The 21,862-nt window shown below is 36.5% G+C and overlaps 1 protein-coding gene across 3 annotated transcripts in view; it reads right to left on the bottom strand.

Annotated features, from left to right (window-relative positions):
- The window catches only part of EPHA3 (EPH receptor A3), a 378,828-nt gene that overhangs the window by 345,401 nt on the left and 11,565 nt on the right, over window positions 1-21,862 (bottom strand). For all 3 annotated transcript variants that reach the window (XM_025868405.2, XM_073892253.1, XM_073892247.1), the window contains exon 2: window positions 14,559-14,623. In XM_025868405.2, coding sequence (XP_025724190.1) covers window positions 14,559-14,623 — 65 coding nt within the window. The remainder of the gene's footprint in view (window positions 1-14,558; window positions 14,624-21,862) is intronic.

Raw genomic sequence — 21,862 nt, 5'->3', positions numbered from 1 at the left:
GCGGAGCACAAAATCGGAACTTTTAGAAGTTGGCTCCGCTGAGGGACGTCGCTCCAGTGGCTAAGCGGGGGGTGGAACCCTCACGGGACAGTGTGGTCTCAGGACCCGTGGGGTCACAGAAAAACCGGGGGTGCCTGAGTGCGCCAGAGCTCCCAGGTATCAGAGCGGGGAAGCCGGCTGCAGAGACGGAGCCGAGGGGCGGGCTCTCAGCTCGGGGTTGCCATAAACTGTGATCCGTGGCCCAGTCGGGCCACTGCTCCTCCAGCAGGGACCCAACAAGCGGCAGAGCCGGGGAGACTCCCCTTCCTCCCCTGGGAGGAGCGGTACAGGAGTGCACCGCAGGGATCTGCTGGGTTTGGAGACTCCACACGGGGTCGGGTGCCAGAGATAGAAACGCTCGGTCACAGGCCGGGTGAGCACGCAGTGCGGCAGGAGACCAGGGAGATGGGAGTGACTGCTTTTCTCTGGGGGCGCACTGAGGAGCGGGCCCCGAGTTCTCAGCTCCTCTGGGCGGAGATTGGGAGGCCACCATTTTCACCCTGGTCCTCCAAAGCTGTGCCAAGAGCTTGCAGGGAACAAAAGCTCCTGAGAGCAAACCCGAGCAGCTTGCTTAGCCCGGACCGACAAGGGTGGGGCAATTCCACCTCCGGCAAAGATATTTGGGAACCACGACAACAGGCCCCTCCCCCAGAAGATCAGCACGAACAGCCAGCAAACCAAGACCAAGTTTACGGATCAAAGAGAGCGGGAGAACAAAAGCGCTAGGGGAATACTGCACATAGAATTCATGGCTTTTTTACCATGATTCATTAGTTTTTCAAAGTTAATTTTTTTAACTGTTTTTTTTTTAATTTTTCTTTTTCCGTTTTTCAACCAACATCTTATCGATCCCTTTTTTAAAAAAACATTTTTTATTTTTCATTTTTAGAGTCATATTTTATCCCTTCATAGTAGTTACCCTTATTTTTGGCATATATATATAAGTTGTTCTCTCTTTAAAATTTTAAGATACAGTTTCTTCTAAAAGATCAAAATATTCTGTAACTCACTAGTGTATGGCTTTGTTCTAGTCTCCTGCCTGATCACATTCTCTCCCTTTCTTTTTTCTTTTTTTTTTTAATCTTCTTTCTTTTTTCAAACAACTTCTTTTCAATTCCTTTTATAAAATCTTTTCTACTTTTCATCTTTACAGTCATCCTCCATCCCTTCATTGTATCAACCCTTGTTTTATACATATATAAGTCTTTCTTCCTTTAAAATTTTAGGAGGCACTTTTTTCTAACAGACCAAAATACGCCCAAAATCTAGTGTGTGGCACTGATCTATGCACTAGCCTGATCATATTTGATCATATTTTGTTTTTTCTGTATTGTTCTGTTTTTGTTGTTATCTTTTTTTTTTTTAATTTTTCTTTTTTCTTTCTTTCCCTTTCTTTTCCCCTGGTTTCAGGTCTTTTCTGATTTGTATAGAGTATATTTGCTGGGGACGTTGTTAACCTGTTAGCATTTTGTTCTCTCATTCATCTATTCTCCTCTGGACAAAATGACAAGACGAAAAAAATCACCTCAGCAAAAACAACAAGAGGTAGTACCGTCTGCTAGGGACCTACTCAATACGGACATTAGTACGATGTCGGACCTAGAGTTCAGAATCATGACTTTAAAGATACTAGCTGGGCTTGAAAAAAGCATGGCAATTATTAGAGAAACCCTTTTTGGAGAAATAAAAGAACTAAAATCTAACCAAGTTGAAATCAAACAGGCTATTAATGAGGTGCAATCAAAAATGGGGGCACTAACTGCTAGGATAAATGAGGCAGAAGAGAGAATCAGCGATATAGAAGACCAAATGATGGAAAATAAAGAGGCTGAGAAAAAGAGAGATAAACAACTACAATATCATGACGGCAGAATTCGAGAGATAAGTGATACGATAAGACAAAACAACATTAGAATAATTGGGATCCCAGAAGAAGAAGAAAGAGAGAGAGGGGCAGAAGGTATATTGGAGCAAATAATAGCAGAGAACTTCCCTAATGTGAGGAAGGAAACAGACATCAAAATCCAGGAGGCACAGAGAACCCCTCTCAAAATCAATTAAAATTGGTCAACAACCTGACATCTAATAGTAAAACTTACGAGTTTCAGAGACAAAGAGAAAATCCTGAAAGCAGCTCGGGAGAAGAGATATGTAACCTATAATGGTAGAAATATTAGATTGGCAACAGACCTATCCACAAAGACCTGGCAGGCCAGAAAGGACTGGCATGAGATTTTCAGAGCACTAGGCGAGAAAAATATGCAGCCAAGAATACTATATCCAGCTAGGCTGTCATTGAAAATAGAAGGAGACATAAAAAGCTACCAGGACAAACAAAAACTAAAGGAATTTGCAAACACGAAACCAGCCCTACAAGAAATATTGAAAGGGGTCCTCTAAGCAAAGAGAGAGCCTAAAAGCAGCAGAGATCAGAAAGGAACACAGACAATGTACAGTAACAGTCACCTACAGACAATGCAATGGCACTGGATTCATACCTTTCAAAAGTTACCCTGAATGTAAATGGGCTAAATGCCCCAATCAAAAGGCACAGGCTATCAGATTGGATTAAAAAACAAGACCCATCAATATGCTGTCTGCAAGAGACTCATTTGAGACCCAAAGACACCCCCACATTGAAAGGGAGGGGGTGGGAAACAATTTACCATGCTAATGGACACCAAAAGAAAGCTGGGGTGGCAATCCTATATCAGACAAATTAGATTTTAAAAAAAGACTGTAATAATAGATGAAGAAGGACACTATATCCTACTTAAAGGGTCTATCCAACAAGAAGATCTAACAATCGTAAATATCTATGTCCCTAACATGGGAGCAGCCAATTTTATAAGGCAATTAATAATAAAAGCGAAGAAACACATTGAAAATAATACAATAATATTGGGGGACGTTAACACCCCCCTGACTGAAATGGACAGATCATCTAAGCAAAATATCAACAAGGAAATAAAGACTTTAAATGACACACTGGACCAAATGGACTTCACAGATATATTCAGAACATTCCATCCCAAAGCAACGGAATACACATTCTTCTCTAGTGCCCATGGAACATTCTCCAAAATTGATCACATCCTAGGTCACAAATCAGGTCTCAACCGGTACCAAAAGATTGGGATCATTCCCTGCATATTTTCAGACCACAATGCTTTGAAACTAGAACTCAATCACAAGAGGAAAGTCGGAAAGAACTCAAATACATGGAGGCTAAAGAGCATCCTACTAAAGAATGAATAGGTCAACCAGGAAATTAAAGAAGAATTAAAAAAAATTCATGGAAACCAATGAAAATAAAAACATAACTGTTCAAAATCTTTGGGATACAGCAAAGGCAGTCCTGAGAGGAAAGTATATAGCAATACAAGCCTTTCTCAAGAAACAAGAAAGGTCTCAAATACACAACCTAACCCTACACCTAAAGGAGCTGGAGAAAAAACAGCAAATAAAGCCTAAACCCAGCAGGAGAAGAAAAATAATAAAGATCAGAGCAGAAATCAATGAAATAGAAACCAAAAGAACAGTAGAACAGATCAACGAAACTAGGAGCTGGTTCTTTGAAAGAATTAACAAGATGGATAACCCCTGGCCAGACTTATCAAAAAGAAAAGAGAAATGACCCAAGTCAACAAACTCATGAATGAAAGAGGAGAAATCACAACCAACACCAAAGAAATACAATTATAGGAACATATTATGAGCAACTCTATGCCAGCAAATTAGATAACCTGGAAGAAATGTGTGCATTCCTAGAGGTGTATCAACTACCAAAATTGAACCAGGAAGAAATAGAAAACCTGAACAGACCTACAACCACTAAGGAAATTGAAGCAGTCATCAAAAATCTCTCAACAAACAAGAGCCCAGGGCCAGATGGCTTCCCAGGGGAATTCTATCAGACATTTAAAGAAGAATTAATACCTATTCTCCTGAAACTGTTCCAAAAAATAGAAATGGAAGGAAAACTTCCAAACTCATTTTATGAGGCGACCATTACTTTGATCCCAAAACCAGACAAAGACCCCATCAAGAAGGAGAATTACAGACCAATATCCCTGATGAACATGGATGCAAAAATTCTCACCAAAATACTAGCCAATAGGATCCAACAGTACATTAAAAGGATTATTCACCATGACCAAGTGGGATTTATCCCTGGGCTGCAAGGTTGGTTCAACATCCGCAAATCAATCAACGTGATACAATACATTAACAAAAGAAAGAACAAGAATCATATGATCCTCTCAATAGATGCAGAAACAGCATTTGACAAAGTACAACATCCTTTCTTGATCAAAACTCTTCAGAGTATAGGGATAGAGGGTACATACCTCAATATCATAAAAGCCATCTATGAAAAACCTACAGCAAATATCATTCTCAATGGGGAAAAGCTGAGAGCTTTTCCCCTAAGGTCAGGAATGCGGCAGGGATGTCCACTCTCACCACTGCTATTCAACATAGTATTAGAAGTCCTAGCCACAGCAATCAGACAACAAAAAGAAATCAAAGGCATCCAAATCGGCAAACAGGAAGTCAAACTCTCACTCTTCGCAGATGATATGATACTGTATGTGGAAAACCCAAAAGACTCCACCCCAAAACTGCTAGAACTCATACAGGAATTCAGTAAAGTAGCAGGATATAAAATCAATGCACAGAAATCAGTGGCATTCCGGGGCACCTGGGTGGCTCAGATTTTTAAGCGTCTGCCTTCGGCTCAGGCCATGATCCCAGGGTCCTGGGATCGAGTCCCGCATTGGGCTCCCTGCTCCTTGGGAGTCTGCTTCTCCCTCTGCCTCTCTCTCTCTCTCTCTGGCTCTCATGAATAAATAAATAAAATCTTAAAAAAAAAAAAAGAAAGAAATCAGTGGCATTCCTATACACCAACAACAAGACAGAGGAGAGACAAATCAAGGAGTCGATCCCATTTATAATTGCACCCAAAACCATAAGATACCTAGGAATAAATTTAACCAAAGAGGCAAAGGATCTGTACTCAGAAAACTATAAAATACTCATGAAAGAAATTGAAGAAGACACGAAGAAATGGATAAACGTTCCATGCTCATGGATTGGAAGAACAAACATTGTGAAGATACCAATGCTACCTAGATCAATCTACACATTCAATGCAATCCCCGTCAAAATACCAACCACTTTTTTCAAAGAAATGGAACAAATAATCCTAAAATTTGTATGGAACCAGAAGAGACCCCGTAGAGCCAGAGGAATGTTGAAAAAGAAAAGCAAAGCTGGCGGCATCACAATTCTGGACTTCCAGCTCTATTACAAAGCTGTCATCATCAAGACAGTATGGTACTGGCACAAAAACAGACACATAGATCAATGGAACAGAATCGAGAGCCCAGAAATGGACCCTCAACTCTATGGTCAACTCATCTTTGACAAAGCAGGAAAGAATGTCCAATGGAATAAAGACAGTCTCTTCAACAAATCGTGTTGGGAAAATTGGACAGCCATATGCAGAAGAATGAAACTGGACCATTTCCTTACACCACACACAAAAATAGACTCCAAATGGTTGAAAGACCTAAATGTGAGACAGGAGTCCATCAAAATCCTAAAGGAGAACAAAGGCAGCAACCTCTTCGACCTCAGCCGCAGCAACTTCTTCCTAGAAACATCGCCAAAGGCAAGGGAAGCAAGGACAAAAATGAACTATTGGGATTTCACCAAGATAAAAAGCTTTTACAGAACAAAAGAAACAGTCCACAAAACCAAAAGGCAACCGACAGAATGGGAGAAAATATTTGCAAATGACATATCAGATAAAGGGCTAGTATCCAAAATCTATAAAGAACTTATCAAACTCAACACCCAAAGAACAAATAATCCGATCAAGAAATGGGCAGAAGACATGAACAGACATTTTTCCAAAGAAGACATCCAAATGGCCAACAGACACATGAAAAAGTACTCAACAAAGCTTGGCATCAGGGAAATCCAAATCAAAACCTCAATGAGATACCACCTCACACCAGTCAGAATGGCTAAAATTAACAAGTCAGGAAACGACAGATGTTGGCGAGGATGCGGAGAAAGGGGAACCCTCCTACACTGTTGGTGGGAATGCAAGCTGGTGCAACCGCTCTGGAAAACAGTATGGAGGTTCCTCAAACAGTTGAAAATAGAGCTACCATACGATCCAGCAATTGCACTACTGGGTATTTACCCCAAAGATACAAATGTAGGGATCTGAAGGGGTATGTGCACCCCAATGTTTATAGCAGCAATGTCCACAATAGTCAAACTGTGGAAAGAGCCAAGATGTCCATTGACAGATGAATGGCTAAAGAAGAAGTGGTATTTATACACAATGGAATATTATGCAGCCATCAAAAGGAATGAGATCTTGCCATTTGCAACAACGTGGATGGTACTGGAGGGTGTTATGCTGAGTGAAATAAGTCAATCAGAGAAAGACATGTATCATATGACTTCACTGATATAAGGAATTCTTAATCTCAGGAAACTGAGTGTTGCTGGAGTGGTGGGGGGTGGGAGGGATGGGGTGGCTGGGTGATAGACATTGGGGTACGTATGTGCTATTGTGAGTGCTGTGAATTGTGTAAGTCTGTTGAATCACAGACCTGTACTTCTGAACCAAATAATGCAACATATGTTAAGAAAAAAGCAAAAGAAGAAGATAGCAGGAGGGGAAGAATGAAGGGGAGTAAGTCAGACGGGGCGACAAACCATGAGAGACGATGGACCCTGAAAAAACAAACTGAGGGTTCTAGAGGGGAGGCGGGTGGGGGTATGGGTTAGCCTGGTGATGGGTATTAAATAGGGCATGTTCTGGGTGGAGCCCTGGGTGTTATGCACAAATAATGAATCATGGAACACTACATCAAAAACTAATGATGTAATGTGGTGATTAACACAACAATAAAAAAATTTAAAAAAACAAATACAAGTTAATATTTTAATTTTTATAAATTAAATGTTGCTGAAATAAATTCTATCTTTGCTGATTTCTACCACTTACCCACATTTCCCCTTCTATTTTGGTGTATTTTGTTTCAAGGAAAGGTGAGAAAGAAAAAACTGTAAAACTTTGCTATGTTTTCCTAATTTGATCAGACATCTTTCCTTGAAAGGTCAGCACAATAGGTGAAAGTGACATATTTAAAATATGTAGCATTGTTCATTCCAGGCAGAAAAACTTCAAATGACCCAGAATCACATATCACACGTGTCAAAAATTTGATTTTCCTGGATCGACTACTCAGCATATGAAGCAGAATTTAGACTGTGATTCATAAAGGTGGTAATCCCAGGTGGTTATTGTTGACACCCAGTTGTCAAAATATTCTTCCTGCTTTTTAGATAACATTCACAAAGTGAAAGCTAGAGATCTAGTAGGTAAGACTTAGAATGCAGACTTCAAAAACTGCAGTAATTCCAACACTGAAGGCAAATTTCAGTGAACTGGAGACTAGGAAAGCAATGACTTGTTTTAGAGAGTATTTTTATTATTCTCACTCCTCTCCACAATTCATTCAAGTCTAAATATTTCTACTTTTAGTTAAATGGAATTTATTTGCAGGATTCTGGCTTTTTCCCTTTAAACAACAACCAAGATAAATTTCAATATAGAACTGTCTTTAGCTAGTTTTCTTTTTTGTTTAAGATTTTATTTATTTATTTATTTATTTCAGAGAGAGAGAGAGAGAGAGAGAGAGAGAGAGAGCAGAAGCGGGGGGGAGGAGAGGGACAAGCAGACTCTCCCTGATCGGGGAGCCCTACACAGGGCTCCATCTCAGGACTCTGAGATCATGACTTGAGCTGAAATCAAGAGTCAGATGTTTAATGGACTGAACCACCCAGGTGCCCCTAGTTAATTTTTTTTTTTCAGTTAACTTCCAATTCATGGGCTGATAGTACTTTCTAAATATATTTAACTAAATAGCCCTGCTAGTGCAAAAAACAGCATATCATATGCAATATAAACATAGATATTTATATATTATATATTTATAGTACATATGGTATATGTATATATTATAACTTCACTTACATTTATGCCATTAAAAAGAGAATGGAAGCATTAATAGACACCATTTGAAATAACAGATTGGAAATAATCAAAACTTTTTCAACAAATACAGAATGTCAAATTAGTTATCCTTTCTTGTCTTGGAAGCTTTTATTTTTCATTCATTCAGACAATTTTAATTTATGGACAATTAACCCAAGGACTCAAAATGTGGAGAATAAAAGAGGGAGTTTCACAATGGAAACTGGCTTTATGGAGTTTTCAGCTTCCTGGCTGAAATAAGTATCAGTGAAATAACTGCATTAATGTAGAATTACAAGCTGTGGAGGTACAACAGAGAACACGGAAATTGAGCTTAACAGTGTTCTGTGCTAACCTGGGGGGTGTGGGTGGGTACGGGGAAGGGGTGACAGGAGAGTGGCATGTAAAAGAGTCAGAAAGTCTCCCTGAAGGAGAAATATTAAAATTTTGAGAAAAGTCTTATCACTTAAAAGTTTGAAATAAATTAAAGTGGACACCCAACTTTTGACTCATTCACCCACATTTTGACTCTTTCGATTCAAAATATAATGCCAAGACTATATGCGCACTTTAGTCTGCACAGATTCAATAGCATAACAACGATGTGATGTCAAAGGCCATGTCTGGGCTCTTAACAGAGAAGAAATATCAGGCAGTACTATCAATTTTCCTTCTCCTAAATCCAAATCCAAGATACCACGTATAGTCTGAGAGTTAAGATTCGAAGGGGAGATCCTCAAATTTATTTAAGAATAAGAAATTATATTTGTATAGTTCTTTCCCATGCATTATCACATATATTTTGTCATAGACAGATACATAGAAATATCTCATTTGCGCAAATATCATTTACTCCAAAGTGCTGTGACATAGAAATTTTTATTATTCCTTTTTAAAAAGTGAGGACAAATGTCAATGAAAGTTAATTGGCCCTATGTCAGATCATACAGCAATAAATGGCAAAGCCAGGTTTCAAATGCAGGTGTCTGATACTAAACAATGTGCTTATCCTATTTTACTACTCTACATATGATCTTTAACATCATACGCAAGCACTAAAAAGGATAACCTGGGGAAATAGAAATAACATAATACAATTCACAAAATAACATAAATTATGCATTGCTGTAGCTTCTATTTAGAAATTAAGATATTAGGTCAGAAAATTAAACATTGTATTCTATCAGAATGCCTTTAGTTTGAAAGTATGAGAAATACTAAGAAGAGTGGTCTAAACAAGGAAAATTCTTTTACATAACTCAGTGGTTCTGCCATGTCAGGGCTCCAGGACAATTTCTCTAATGTTCACTGGGTTCCACTTTTCTGGTCATGAAGGGAGGGCAGCTTCTCCAGACAAGGACACTGGGCCCTTGCAGGGCAAGCGCAGAGGCACAAAGTACTTAGCCTCTCCCCATGTCTTGTTATTAGAAGGAAAAATTTCCCAGAAGTCACTGGAATTCTGCTCCAGCCTCATTGGCTTTACTTATTCTTGCCTACACCAATCACTGGCAAAATGACGATGCTCATTATTAGCTCTCAGATGTCAACATTCCCCTCCCAGAGTTGCAGAGGAGCCGTTTTCCAGGAACACATCAGAAGGTGAAAACTTAATATAGGTGCACCAGTCTCAAGAAAAAGCCAGGAAACAGATGTTGGGTGGGCAACCAACAGGGCCTTTTTGCCAAAAGATAATTTTGTTTTTGTTTTGTTTGTTTTTGTTTGTTTATCATAAGTGAGGCACCAATAAATGTCTAAGGAAATCTTTAAGGAAACAAAAATTTCTAAAGAAGTTGAAAAAAGAGGAAGGTAGAAAATAGAAAAAGCGCCACAATTACTAATTTTGAGACTTCTTTCTATCATCCGCTAATTTACATGAATCACTCATTTCAGGCTGTGCTTCTTCTGCACTTCCCCAACTCTCTCCTCATGCTCTTCTCCTTATCTGAGCTTCTGTACTTAAGTGAACTGAGGCTCAGAATTCCTTTGTACTATTTGGTCAGCATATAAATACTATCCTAATTATACAGCTTTACCTCCCTCTGATCCCTCTTCTATAATAATACATATACTAAGAAACCTTATGTGGTAGATGGCATTATCAATCAATAAATTTAAATACTAGTCACATTTAAGCAAAATACTCTTTCAAAGTGGTAATAAAAATATAAATGGGCTTTTACACATGTTGATTGTCCTCTAAATCAAGTATTTAACCTGATTACTAAAATTTCTGAAATTAATTATGCCCAAAATTCGAACATTATAATTCACAGTTCATAAAGACAGCAAATGTCATTGCTATGTCTGCTTTACTAAAGTGAACAAACTTAGTGCCAAAAATTATCCATGACCAATAAAACTCTTATTAAAAAATAATGTTCATAGCCCCCCCTGATAATTTCAGTTTATAAACTTTGAGTATTATTTTCAAGAAATTCATTTAGAGGGGTGCCTGGGTGGCTCAGTTGGTTAAGCATCTGACTCTTGGTTTCAGCTCAGGTCATGACCTCATGGGTCATGAGATCAAGCTCTGCCTTGGGCTCCACACACAGCCGGGAGTCTGCTTGAAGATTCTCACCCTCTTCCCCACCTCCACACGCTCACTTGCCCTTTCTCTCTCTCTTTCTCTAAAATAAATAAATATCATTTATTATGATTATACATTATCATAAGTAAGGCACCAATAAATGTCTAAGAAAATCTTTAAGGAAAAAAAATCTAAATAAATAAACAGATCTTAAAAAAAAATCAGAGAAAACAAAAGTCTCATTAAATTTCCTCCCAGCTACTCATTTGGAGAATTTTTTCCAGGCCTAATGGTATAGTACCATACTTTCCTACCAGGTTTCCTCTAAGATTTGAAGCACCATTTAAAAATAGAGATAGAAATACTCCTCCCAAGAAAATTACATAGGTTAATTATAAGGTTTTATGCATGGATACATCTTTGGGGAAAAGGGGGAACAAAAATAGGAAAGAACATACATGAAGGAATGAGTCATCCTTGGGCCTTTCCCCCCAAATATATTAATTTTATATAGCTCTGGTATATAACCATTTTTTAAAAAAAATTCATATTGCAAAAGATTTTGAATTTGGGTGGGAGTAGGGTTGAGACTTAGAGCAGCTGCGGGCAGTCTCCCACCCCTGATGGAGCACCATTATTCATCCCCTAAGTAAGGGTTTCTCAACCTGGGCACTGTCATTTTGGACCTGATCATTCTTTGTCGTGGGAGGATGCCCTGTTCATGCATGGCAAGATGTTCAGTAGTACCCCTGATCTTCCATACTAGAAGCCAGCAGTGTCCTTCCTTACCATTTTTGACAACAACATTATCTCCAGATATTTTCAAATATCTCCATGGAGCCAATTCAAAATTGCCTCCCTCCCTACCCACCTCTCCCATCACACTGAAAACCATTGCCCTAAATCAAAAGAGTAGAGTTTCCCCTGCTATTTCCAACAACATGCATGGGCCTTGAGGGCATTATGTTACGTGAAATAAATCAGGCAGAGAAAGATAAATATTGCATGATATCAGTATTTCATGGAATTAAAAAAAAAGTCAAACCCATAGAAACAGCAGAAAAGTGGGTGTCAGGGACTGGAAGGTAGGAGAAATAGGGAGAAGTAGGTAAAAGGTAAAAACTTTCATTGTAAGGTGAATAAGCTCTGTGGCTAGAATGTAAAATACAGTGAGTATAGTTGATAACACTGTACTGAATAGTTGAAATATGCTAAGAGAGTAAAACTTAAATATTCTCTCACATACACAAAGCAGGAATTTCAATTATTCAGTATGTTATGACATTATTACAATTTTTCTTCAAAGTTTATATTCATATTTTAGTTAACCTACAAACAAATGCACTGCTTTTATTAGAGTTAATCAATTAAAACAATAACAAGTTCAAAATTGTTTCCAGCTATTACATGTCATTTTTACAGAAAAGCTGTAGCAAAAATATCACAATATTTTTAACCATTTCCTTTAAAAACAAAACAATCACAAAAGTAATCTATTTTTGTCATATTGAAAATGGCAACGATTAGGCAATAAAAATATTAATAAATCTAAAAGCATAAGCAACTGTAAAAGAGAGGATGTTAAATGCCAACGCTTAATTGACTATGCAGTGCTTTTACTCAAGAATTTCATCAGTTTGTCAGAAAGAAATGAATATTAATTGAACATTTTCCAAATTATGCTACTTATTTCCTCATGGACACTATGGTTAACACAATATACGACTAAAGGAAAAACATACTATACAGCAACACAGGACAATAATTCACCTATCTCTCTCTTTTTTTTTTTTTTTTTTTTTTTTTGCTTTGGGGTCTTGGGATATTATAAATATCATGACCTGTTGGGGAGATTTTTGTTTTCTCCTTGCAAGTTTTAACGATAACTCAGAAAACTTGGCCAGGTGTTGTAGGCTATTTAATGCATCAGAAAGAGGAAAGACACAGCTGCAGGGAGATGCACCAGGAAAGCAATGAGGAGGAAGCCCGCGCTCATGAGGATGGCTCTCTGAGGCAACAGAAAGCCAAACGAGAAACTGAAAATTGTTCGCTGATAAAACCATAAGAGTTTGTAGACAAAAACTGAGGTAGGATATTGGGCAAGAGACGGGAAAAGCCAAGAGGTGAGTTATCCTAAGTAGTGTTTCTTAAATTTAATGTTCTCAGCAATTCCCTGGGGACCATGTTAAGATGCAGATTCTGAGGCAGAAAGTCTGGGGCAGGTCCTGAGAGTCTGCATATCAAAACATCTCTGGGGGATTGATATTGCTTGTTGGTGCATGTACCACACCTTGTATAGTAGAGTTCTAGAACACTCCTCCCCACCCCCAACATATCTCTAGAAGCAGAAGTGTCAACTTTGTTTCACCACAAAATTTGTAATATTAACATGGCAAAATGAAGTCATTTATACGATATTCTCCCCAAATGCCTTAATATATAGAAATATGTTTTCCTTATACCTTCTTCAAAGGAAATCATGAAACAGATTGTTGCTTTGAAATACAAGTTAATTTCTTGTTGATTTTTTAAAGCATATACCTATTAGTAAAATGTCACTGTGATTTTTGCTTTTCATATATCCTTAGGCAGCAAGTTTCTATAGCAGATGATCTGAAGAAATAATGAAAAACGCAAATTTCTAAAATCAGAATTAAAATCAGACTTGACTTTAGGATGATTAGTTTTAAATGAGTTTTCAGCTCAATCTGGAGTTTTGATTCACTCTTTATGACTACCCAGGATGTGCTTTTATCCTAATCATTTGATTCCTTTCACACCTATGGGAAAACCAAATCCTGGCTCACTTCATACTCTCCCCTCCAAAGCAACTAACCAAGTCCTGATTATGTGATAGGTTTTGGCATTGTGTCAATGTCAAGGTGTACCAGGAAGAGAAGCAGAGTCAAAGATGACAGATAGATGAAGTATCCCTGATGTAAAACATCCCTGGTTGAAGAAGAAGCTGGTAGTACCGTAAAAATCAGTATGTTTAGGCAAAAAATCTAAAGACTGAATACCAGCACTAAGTGGAAGTAATTATAACCTCTTTAAAAAGAGGATGAGAGTAGAAGGAAAAGAAATACACAAATTTGTTCCTATCACAGATATCTCAAAATAGCATTTTGCATTTTCCACAGGCTATACTTGGAAACAAAGTATGTTTACGCACTTATTACACAATTTTGTAAGAATAAGAACTTTCCAAATGTGTATACTCCTCTTTTTTCCCAAAAGAAAAAAAAAATTCTCACACAGAATCTTACCAGAAACATTTGTATCACAAATATACTATACACTTTAGTAATCTGTGTCTGGCTTGGTAAAGTACTAAGGGCATATAAAGAGTTAAAAATGTAAAGGTAGTCAATTTTTTTTTTCTAAATAAAATTCCCCAGGCTTAAACTGACCTAGATATGCTGCAGACATTTTAAGTGAAGAAATTAAGGCAATGTGAAGAAATTAAGAAATAAAGACAAATAAAGAAATTAAGGGTTTATACAGTTGACAAATATATCCTACTTGCAATGGTCACCAAGGCTGCTTTTAATGCTACAACTCTGCAGGTGTCCAAATACACACTTTCTACATTACTTGAAATTTGAAATGTCTTCTCTATTCACCTCTTCTGATCATATCACAAAAAAATGTTAGATGGTCACACTCAGACCATCTACATGATGCCAGTAATAATTAAAAAGCTTAATTAGTGTCATCAAGCAATTGAAAAAATAAAACTTCAAAAATTTTAATAGTTCCATTGGACACAAATATCTGGCTCTCTTAGTACATGTACTGAATGTCCTGATAAACATAATACATCACCAGAAGTAGAGGGGTTCATTTTAGAGAACATACCAGCAATTCCTTCTGTTCTCTATGAGACAATGGACAGAATAATGTTTCCTTTCAATAGTTTACCACACTCACCCCATGTGATGGGTAAGAGATCCATCCCAACTCCCCTTGAATTGTTTTTGAATCCAGTAGATTGACTAGAAGAAAACACAAACACACAAATGCAGTTAAAAGAAATAAATTATTTCTATTTGCCTCTGTCAAATTAACATTGTCTGTTGTTGTTGATATAACGATATCAACATGTTTAAAACACAGGACTCTTTATTTTCATGACAGGAGTATAAGAGAAAAAGAAGGAAATGGAAAAGGGAAAGCAATCACGGGAAAAGTTAAGGAATAAAAGCTTCTCTGGCTTTTTTAACTGTGTTTATTTATAATGATAGATCAATATTCAAAATATTGATAATAATTTTAGACAAAGTAATTATAGGTTTAAAGAAGAAATGGTAAAAATGCAAAACAGGAAACATTAATGCTAACATGTTATCAAAATAACTTCGAAGTCCGTTAAATTTAATGAATTTACATATGATTTCACTATGAATGAACTTAAATATGCTTCCATAATGAATCAATATTTCTGTTTGTGTCTGTTAGGACATCTTTATATTGTCTGTGTCCCATATGAGTATTTTTTAATACCACAAAAATTGTCTACTTATGTGTAATAAACAATATGCTCAACTAATAATTTCAGGAGAAACCAAAACAAAACTACGTTTTATAAAACTCCCTGGAATAAGCTTTAGTTATTTAAAGAAAGCATTGCCACTCAAACGCTTTAATGATTTTACTCAGAACTTTGCACTAGTTATTAAAAAGTCTGATGAATAATAAGATACAACATGAATGTGGTAGCATTTTGAATATATTAGTAAGGAAAGACAAATCATTTCCTTTTAACACAGAGAACATTAATTTGTGATGGATTAGAAATTAAAATATAAAAAGATACTTCAAGTTTAATAACAAAATGCTCACTTTGTTAATCTATTAAACAATGGAAACTGTGGTTTTACCTCATCCTTCATCTAAATCAGAAAGCAATCCCACAATTGACTAATGGAAGAGGTGGAGGAAGTTTACACAAAACAGCCATGTATTATTAACACAAACCAGAGCAGGTCAATCAATAAATACAATCAGAAATCATTTTCAGTTTCTATATATACACAAATCAAAATATAATGTTAATACATGCACCTCATAAATAGGTCCATGTGTTGTCAATACAGTATTTCCTGATACATAAAAAGTCACCCCCAATAGGAAACATTAATCTTATAAAATGTTAAGTAAAAGAAAAAATATATTTAATAGGTGTTAGAATTCTAAATTTTCAAGCACTGCTTTTTAAAGGAAGATATTTGGTTATCTAGATGAGTATTAAAAAATCCTCCTGACTACAAAGTTAGAAGACATACAATTCTCAAAGTTAGAATCTCTAAGTTTTGCTAGTGAAAGAAAAGCACATAAACTTAATTACACTGGAATTCCTTAATGATTAAAGATTTTTTCTCACAATAAATTAATCCCAATGAGAAGTAATTATATTTAGATAAGAGAAGCCAGTTGCTGCATGGATTACATAGTGCAATTTCCATAATGCTGTTATTTCCCAGGATATCAGTTTGGAAATGAACAGTATGCTTAATTATACTGAAACTATCTGTCAAAATGCTTTTTAAAAACCCTCTACCAATTAATCAATGTTACAGATAATATTTCAGATTAATCAATGTTAGAGAATTTTTGAAAATACGAGAATACATCTTCACCTTCAGAGTAAAGTATCTTACCAACATTCATTCTGATAGATAAGTTTGATTGATGAAGCCTAGTTGGACAGTTCTATCATTCATCACTTGATTTCTCTTAGTTTTACATATGATTTGCATAGAATTTACAATGCCAATATTCATAAATCATTAGATCATATTTGCAATCCCTTTAGGGGTCTAAATGGTTCAATGTATTTTTGTGTGTGTGTAGTAACTGAGTATGTACTAAATGATGAATACGTAACTCAACATGCTAAGATAAATGGCTGATTTAATTCCAGTATTAGTAACCAGAGGAAAAAAGTGTTTGAAGCAAAGAGGATATGAATATTGTCTCCATTTGGTAAATGACTCATTGGAATGTAGGTTGTTAACTAAAGAACTAAATACCTTTTAGTTTTCTCTGATGATAATGAGGGAAAAAGGACTGGACTAATCACATCAGCATTTGGTGTCTACTCAAAAGAGAATAACCAAGTCAAAAAGAATTATATCACACTGTCAATTAAAAAAAAGTGTAATAGATTAATTAAATTCATTTCATTTTCTCAGAAATGGAATTTTTAGTATAGTCCATTTTGCATGAATGAGGAAAACACAATAGCATCATTACTCATGATTCTGATTCTGTTGTCTATCAAACATAATTACATCTGCCCTGGCTATCTCACAGCGTTGCATCATGTGATGATCAAATAATATAAATGTATTTAAAGCCACCATGAGTTTATAATATGCTATACAGATTCAGTGTTCTTGTAAAATTAATACCTGAACTAACAACCGTACCATTTCGGTTTCTGAATTCTATCTATAATCAACCATGGATATATAACCTAATAGAACAGAATAGTGACATCAAAACACTTTTTTTTATTCTTTTAAATTTATTTATTTGTCAGAGAAAGAGGGAGAGAGAGTGCACAAGCAGGGGGAGCAGCAGGCTCCCCGCAGAGCAAGGAGCCCGATGCGGGACTCGATCCCAGGACCCTGGGATCATGACCTGAGCCAAAGGCAGACGCTTAACCGACTGAGCCACCCAGGCGTCCCATCAAAACACTTTTTAAAAGCATTTATTTTGAGTTTATATGGTGCCTTTTGTTTATAGCCAAATAAGAAAAGCAGAATCTAAGAATACTAGCCACTTTAAAGTGAATGATTGCTAAACTGGGACTTCCCAGGATACAACCTCAAGTCCCCTGTGATCTGTTGTGCAGCAGTCTGAGTGTAGCATAATTGAAATAAGAAAAAGAGAAAGCTAATGGAATTTGAAAGTCAGCGTGTTCTGAGTGATTTTTCTGGATACATCGACTAAATCCAACATTGCAATATAATATATTGAACCCGACACTGAATCACACAAGAACTTGGGTTACTAATGCTTTTCTCTCCTAAAATAGAGGTAGACCCTGATCATAGCCTTTCAGTATACCAACATACAAATGTTGGGGCACATGGAGGAAGCAGATAGAATTGTGATATACAATTATATTGTAGTTTTTTGAGTTTTAATGATGATTTTCAATGTGGGAGGTTTACTTCAATTGCTGAAAAAATTTTGAGTCCACAATTATGAATTCTAACAAAAAAGAGGAAATTATTCTTAAGGTCAGATGGAGGATGGCTTAATTCCTTAATAACTGCCTCATGCCAGATTATTTTTCAAAGATATAAATTGTTCCTTACCAGTGTTCATATTCTAATTGTATGATTTCCAAATATTTTTGTTTTGTAACAGGAAACATGTCATTTCATTAATTTCAGAATATTTTCTCTTTTAAAAAAATATTTTCAATTTAAAGGGCTCTATGGCATATATTAACTTCTTAAAGTGATTTCAACTGGACACATTTTAAAATGTTCTGACTCTGAGCAGAGATATAAATGAATGCTTTTTGGGAAATTGTATTTGGAAATCACTGTCCAAAGTCTGGATGGATATGGTTCTGGGTTTCTTTCACATGCTTTACCCTGTCTAAACTTAGTGCTTTTAAACAGAAAAGATGTATGAATGGGTAAAGGAGTTTACGTTCATGAAAACTGTAAGGGAATCTTTTTTCAAACTCACTGAGTTGGCTTTCAGGTGGGCACTAATGTGAGATTTGCTGAACAAAGGGAAGCATGGTCTCTGATGGGAATTAGAAAGGGTAGAATGGAGTACAGAAATAAGAACAAAGTAAGGATAGAGTAAGTTGGCTCAAATCAGAATGAGTACTTTTAGAAAGAAGGAAACCTTGTTGTCATTCCTGCCACTGATTTTTACTGTCACTTTTCCCACCCATCTGGATTGTGGATTTAAGATGTCCAGGAGTCTTGGGGCGCCTCAGTGGCTCAGTCAGTTAAGCGCCTGCCTTAGGCTGAGGTACTGATCCCAGGGTCCTGGGATCTAAGGCCCACATTGCATCAGGCTCCCTGCTCAGGCGGGAGCCTGCTTCTCCCTCTTCTCTGCCTGCTGATCCCCCTGCTTGTGCTCGCTCTCTCTCTCTCTCTCCCTCTCTCTATGTGTCAAATAAATAAATAAAATCTTTAAAAAAAATAAAAAAAGATGTCCAGGAGTCTTGCTCTCTCTTTTTTCCTATCCTCCATCATAACAGAAAGACAACCAAATAAATGTCCACTCCTTGGTTCATTCGTATTAACAGTGTTATGAAGAATTGTCTGTACCAGGAACTTATACCTCCTTCCCTTCTTAATAATAATGCAATAAAGTTTTTAAAGGACTTGATTTTTGAAAATTTTTTTCAATAAATATTACCAGTTAGTGAGGACAGATTAAAACTTTAAGGCATAAATTTCTGGACTTTTCACTCAGAGAATCATTAGTAGGCCAAGATTTTTTTCAAGGGCATTTCAAAGTTCTGATTCATGTGACTATGTGTCCACTTAGAAAGACTGAGAATTAAGCTAATAGTTGGTCTTGTAGATTAAGGGTTGCAAATATGCAGACATTGCTAAAATAATTTTTTTAAAAATTAAATGACACAATTTCTTTCTGAAGTGGAAGACCGTTTCAATTATCTAATAACATATCACTATGCTTTATAATAATGCTATTTGCATTTTGTGAAATGCTAGTTGCACTGTATGAAAATATTGAGTTATAAAAATTATCAAATAATTACTTCCAGGTGATCAGAGGGGTTTAATGGCTAAAGAATTTCACTCTTACAACGAGAAACATGTTTTCTTGTGAAACCTTCAGCTAAGGTGCCTTTAAAGCCAATTGCAAATAACTATAGAACCACTACAACAGAAAAGAAACCCATCCTTTGATTATGTCTTGCATTTACTAAAGAAGAATGACATTTCCTTTTCTGTTCACACTATCACTGTCATTGTCCCAGCCACATTTCTTGTACATTACTTATCTTTATCATTTTCATCACTTTCTGTTACGATAAAAAGAGTAGCTTTGCTCTAGGTTACAGATAGCAGAAGGGTCCTTTAATCTGCTTCTAAGTTGCATTTAAATGTCACAAATAGAAGAAAATGATACAGGAAGTGATAAATTTTATTCTGGGTGTTGTAATTCTCTGTGTAGTACTCTGGTCAACCATAACATGGAATCAAGAAACCAAGATGTATTTTCTGACAGATGTCCACCAAAGCTCAGCTTTTCATTTTATTATGCATACCAGGATATGCCATTGAGAAGAAATTTAGAGAAGTCAAAGTTTGATTTATGTACTTACATATTTCAACATAACTTTTACCTACTGTGATTACATATTCTTAATTTAATAGCTCCCGTAGGCTTCCTGTTTATATTTATTTCTACCTAAATATAACTAAAACAGTTTCAATAGATTGAGTTAACATTGTATTTTATAGACTAAAACTTATACAATTCTTTTAGATTATAAATGAAGTCAACTATAACTTATTGTGTGCAGATAAATCTTCCTGAAAACTCTGTTAAGTTTTACAGGCATTTTGTGTCACAGAAAAATATTAATTCATGATAATTTCTCCATCCAGTTGCCAGCTAAAATCATTATGCAAAAATTCAAGAAAAAATTCTGTAGTGCTAGCAGTTCTGTGAAAAAAATAATCCCTTTTGTCACATGGTATTTTAATGGCTTATTTATGTGATATAAGCAGATTTCTGGATAAGGTGGTATACTATCAACTTATTTTTTCTTATTAGCTTTTCCTCCTGAGCAAGAATCTTGGATTTACTTCTATACAGGCCCTAATTATAGAAGAAACTGTAACTAGCTGCCTCTCTAAATCTTTGCCAAGAGCAGGGAGATCTCCTTGGATTCAAAACACAGTCTCACAGTAAGATGTCTGTGTTTTAATGACTAGGGTTGTTCAAGGAAATGACAGAAACACAGACCAAAGTTCTGCTTTAAACCTGGACACTTCAATAAATGGAAATCCTGTGCTGTTTCTAATGTGTTAAAGCTTTCTCTTTTTGTTTCCTTCTTAATCTGAGAAATATAAAGGTCACTCTAATATCATACTATTATGGAGAAAACAGCTATCAAACTATCACTACAGAATGTGTTCTTACAACAAGATAGTCCTTTCACATAAATTAGTGGGGTGGGTCTACTGTCAGTGAAGTTTTAGTGAGTTAACTACCCCAGCTTTAATAACAGTGCCTAGAAGAAGAGGTCTCTGTTTCTGTGCATTGTCAACTGATATTATGACTCATTTAGACAAGTAAAATGTGTTTCCCAAAATGTAAAAGTTACTAAAAGTAGAACATTAATGATTTTATTAACACTGTACTTTTCCAACATATTTTGCCTTTTAAAGTGTTCTGGAAATAGCAGAACTTGTTTATTTCTAATTCAGAAAGATTTTTCTGACAGATTAAAAAGTGAAAAATGAAAATATGTTACACAATTATAAAATTATAAAAACAATCACTAAGGCAAATACATATTCAAATCTTAGCATATACGTTTTGCCTTCACACCATAAATTGAAGCTGACTTGGAAGAAATATTTTAATCATAAAATCTTGATTCATCAACCATCAACTACTAGATGAAAGCTATCTGTTCAGTCAGGATTTGACTGATGGCTATGAAAATGAAACAACATAAGCACATTTGCCTTTAGTAGAACAATTCTACTACAGCATTTCTTTTAGAAATAAAATACTCCTGGAAACCCTTGGATATAAGGATTCAAAAGTTTAGCACAGAATACAAAGTGTAGTGATAACATTTAATTTCAATTTATTTTGTTTTTTTTAAGATTTTATTTATTTGAGAGAGAGAGACACAGCGAGAGAGGGAACACAAGCAGGGGGAGAGGGAGAGGGAGAAGCAGCCTTCCCGCGGAGCAGGGAGCCCGATGCGGGGCTCCATCCCAGGTCCCTGGGACCACGACCTGAGCCGAGGGCGGACGCCTCACGACTGAGCCACCCAAGTGCCCCTTTAATTTCAATTTATTTTATTTTTTTTAAAGATTTTATTTATTTATTTGACAGAGAGAGAGAGAGAGACAGCGAGAGAGGGAACACAAGCGGGGGTGGGGTGGGGAATGGGAGAGGGAGAAACAGGCTTCCCGCAGAGCAGGGAGCCCGATGCGGGGCTCGATGCGGGGCTCGATGCGGGGCTCGATGCGGGGCTCGAT

Source organism: Callorhinus ursinus, unplaced genomic scaffold (genome assembly GCF_003265705.2).
Source record: "Callorhinus ursinus isolate GAN/ISIS: 27379988/994484 unplaced genomic scaffold, GSC_fseal_2.0 scaffold1, whole genome shotgun sequence".
Taxonomy (NCBI): domain Eukaryota; kingdom Metazoa; phylum Chordata; class Mammalia; order Carnivora; family Otariidae; genus Callorhinus; species Callorhinus ursinus.
Note: the sequence above shows the minus strand (reverse complement) of the source record. Positions and strands in the feature narration are given on the sequence as shown.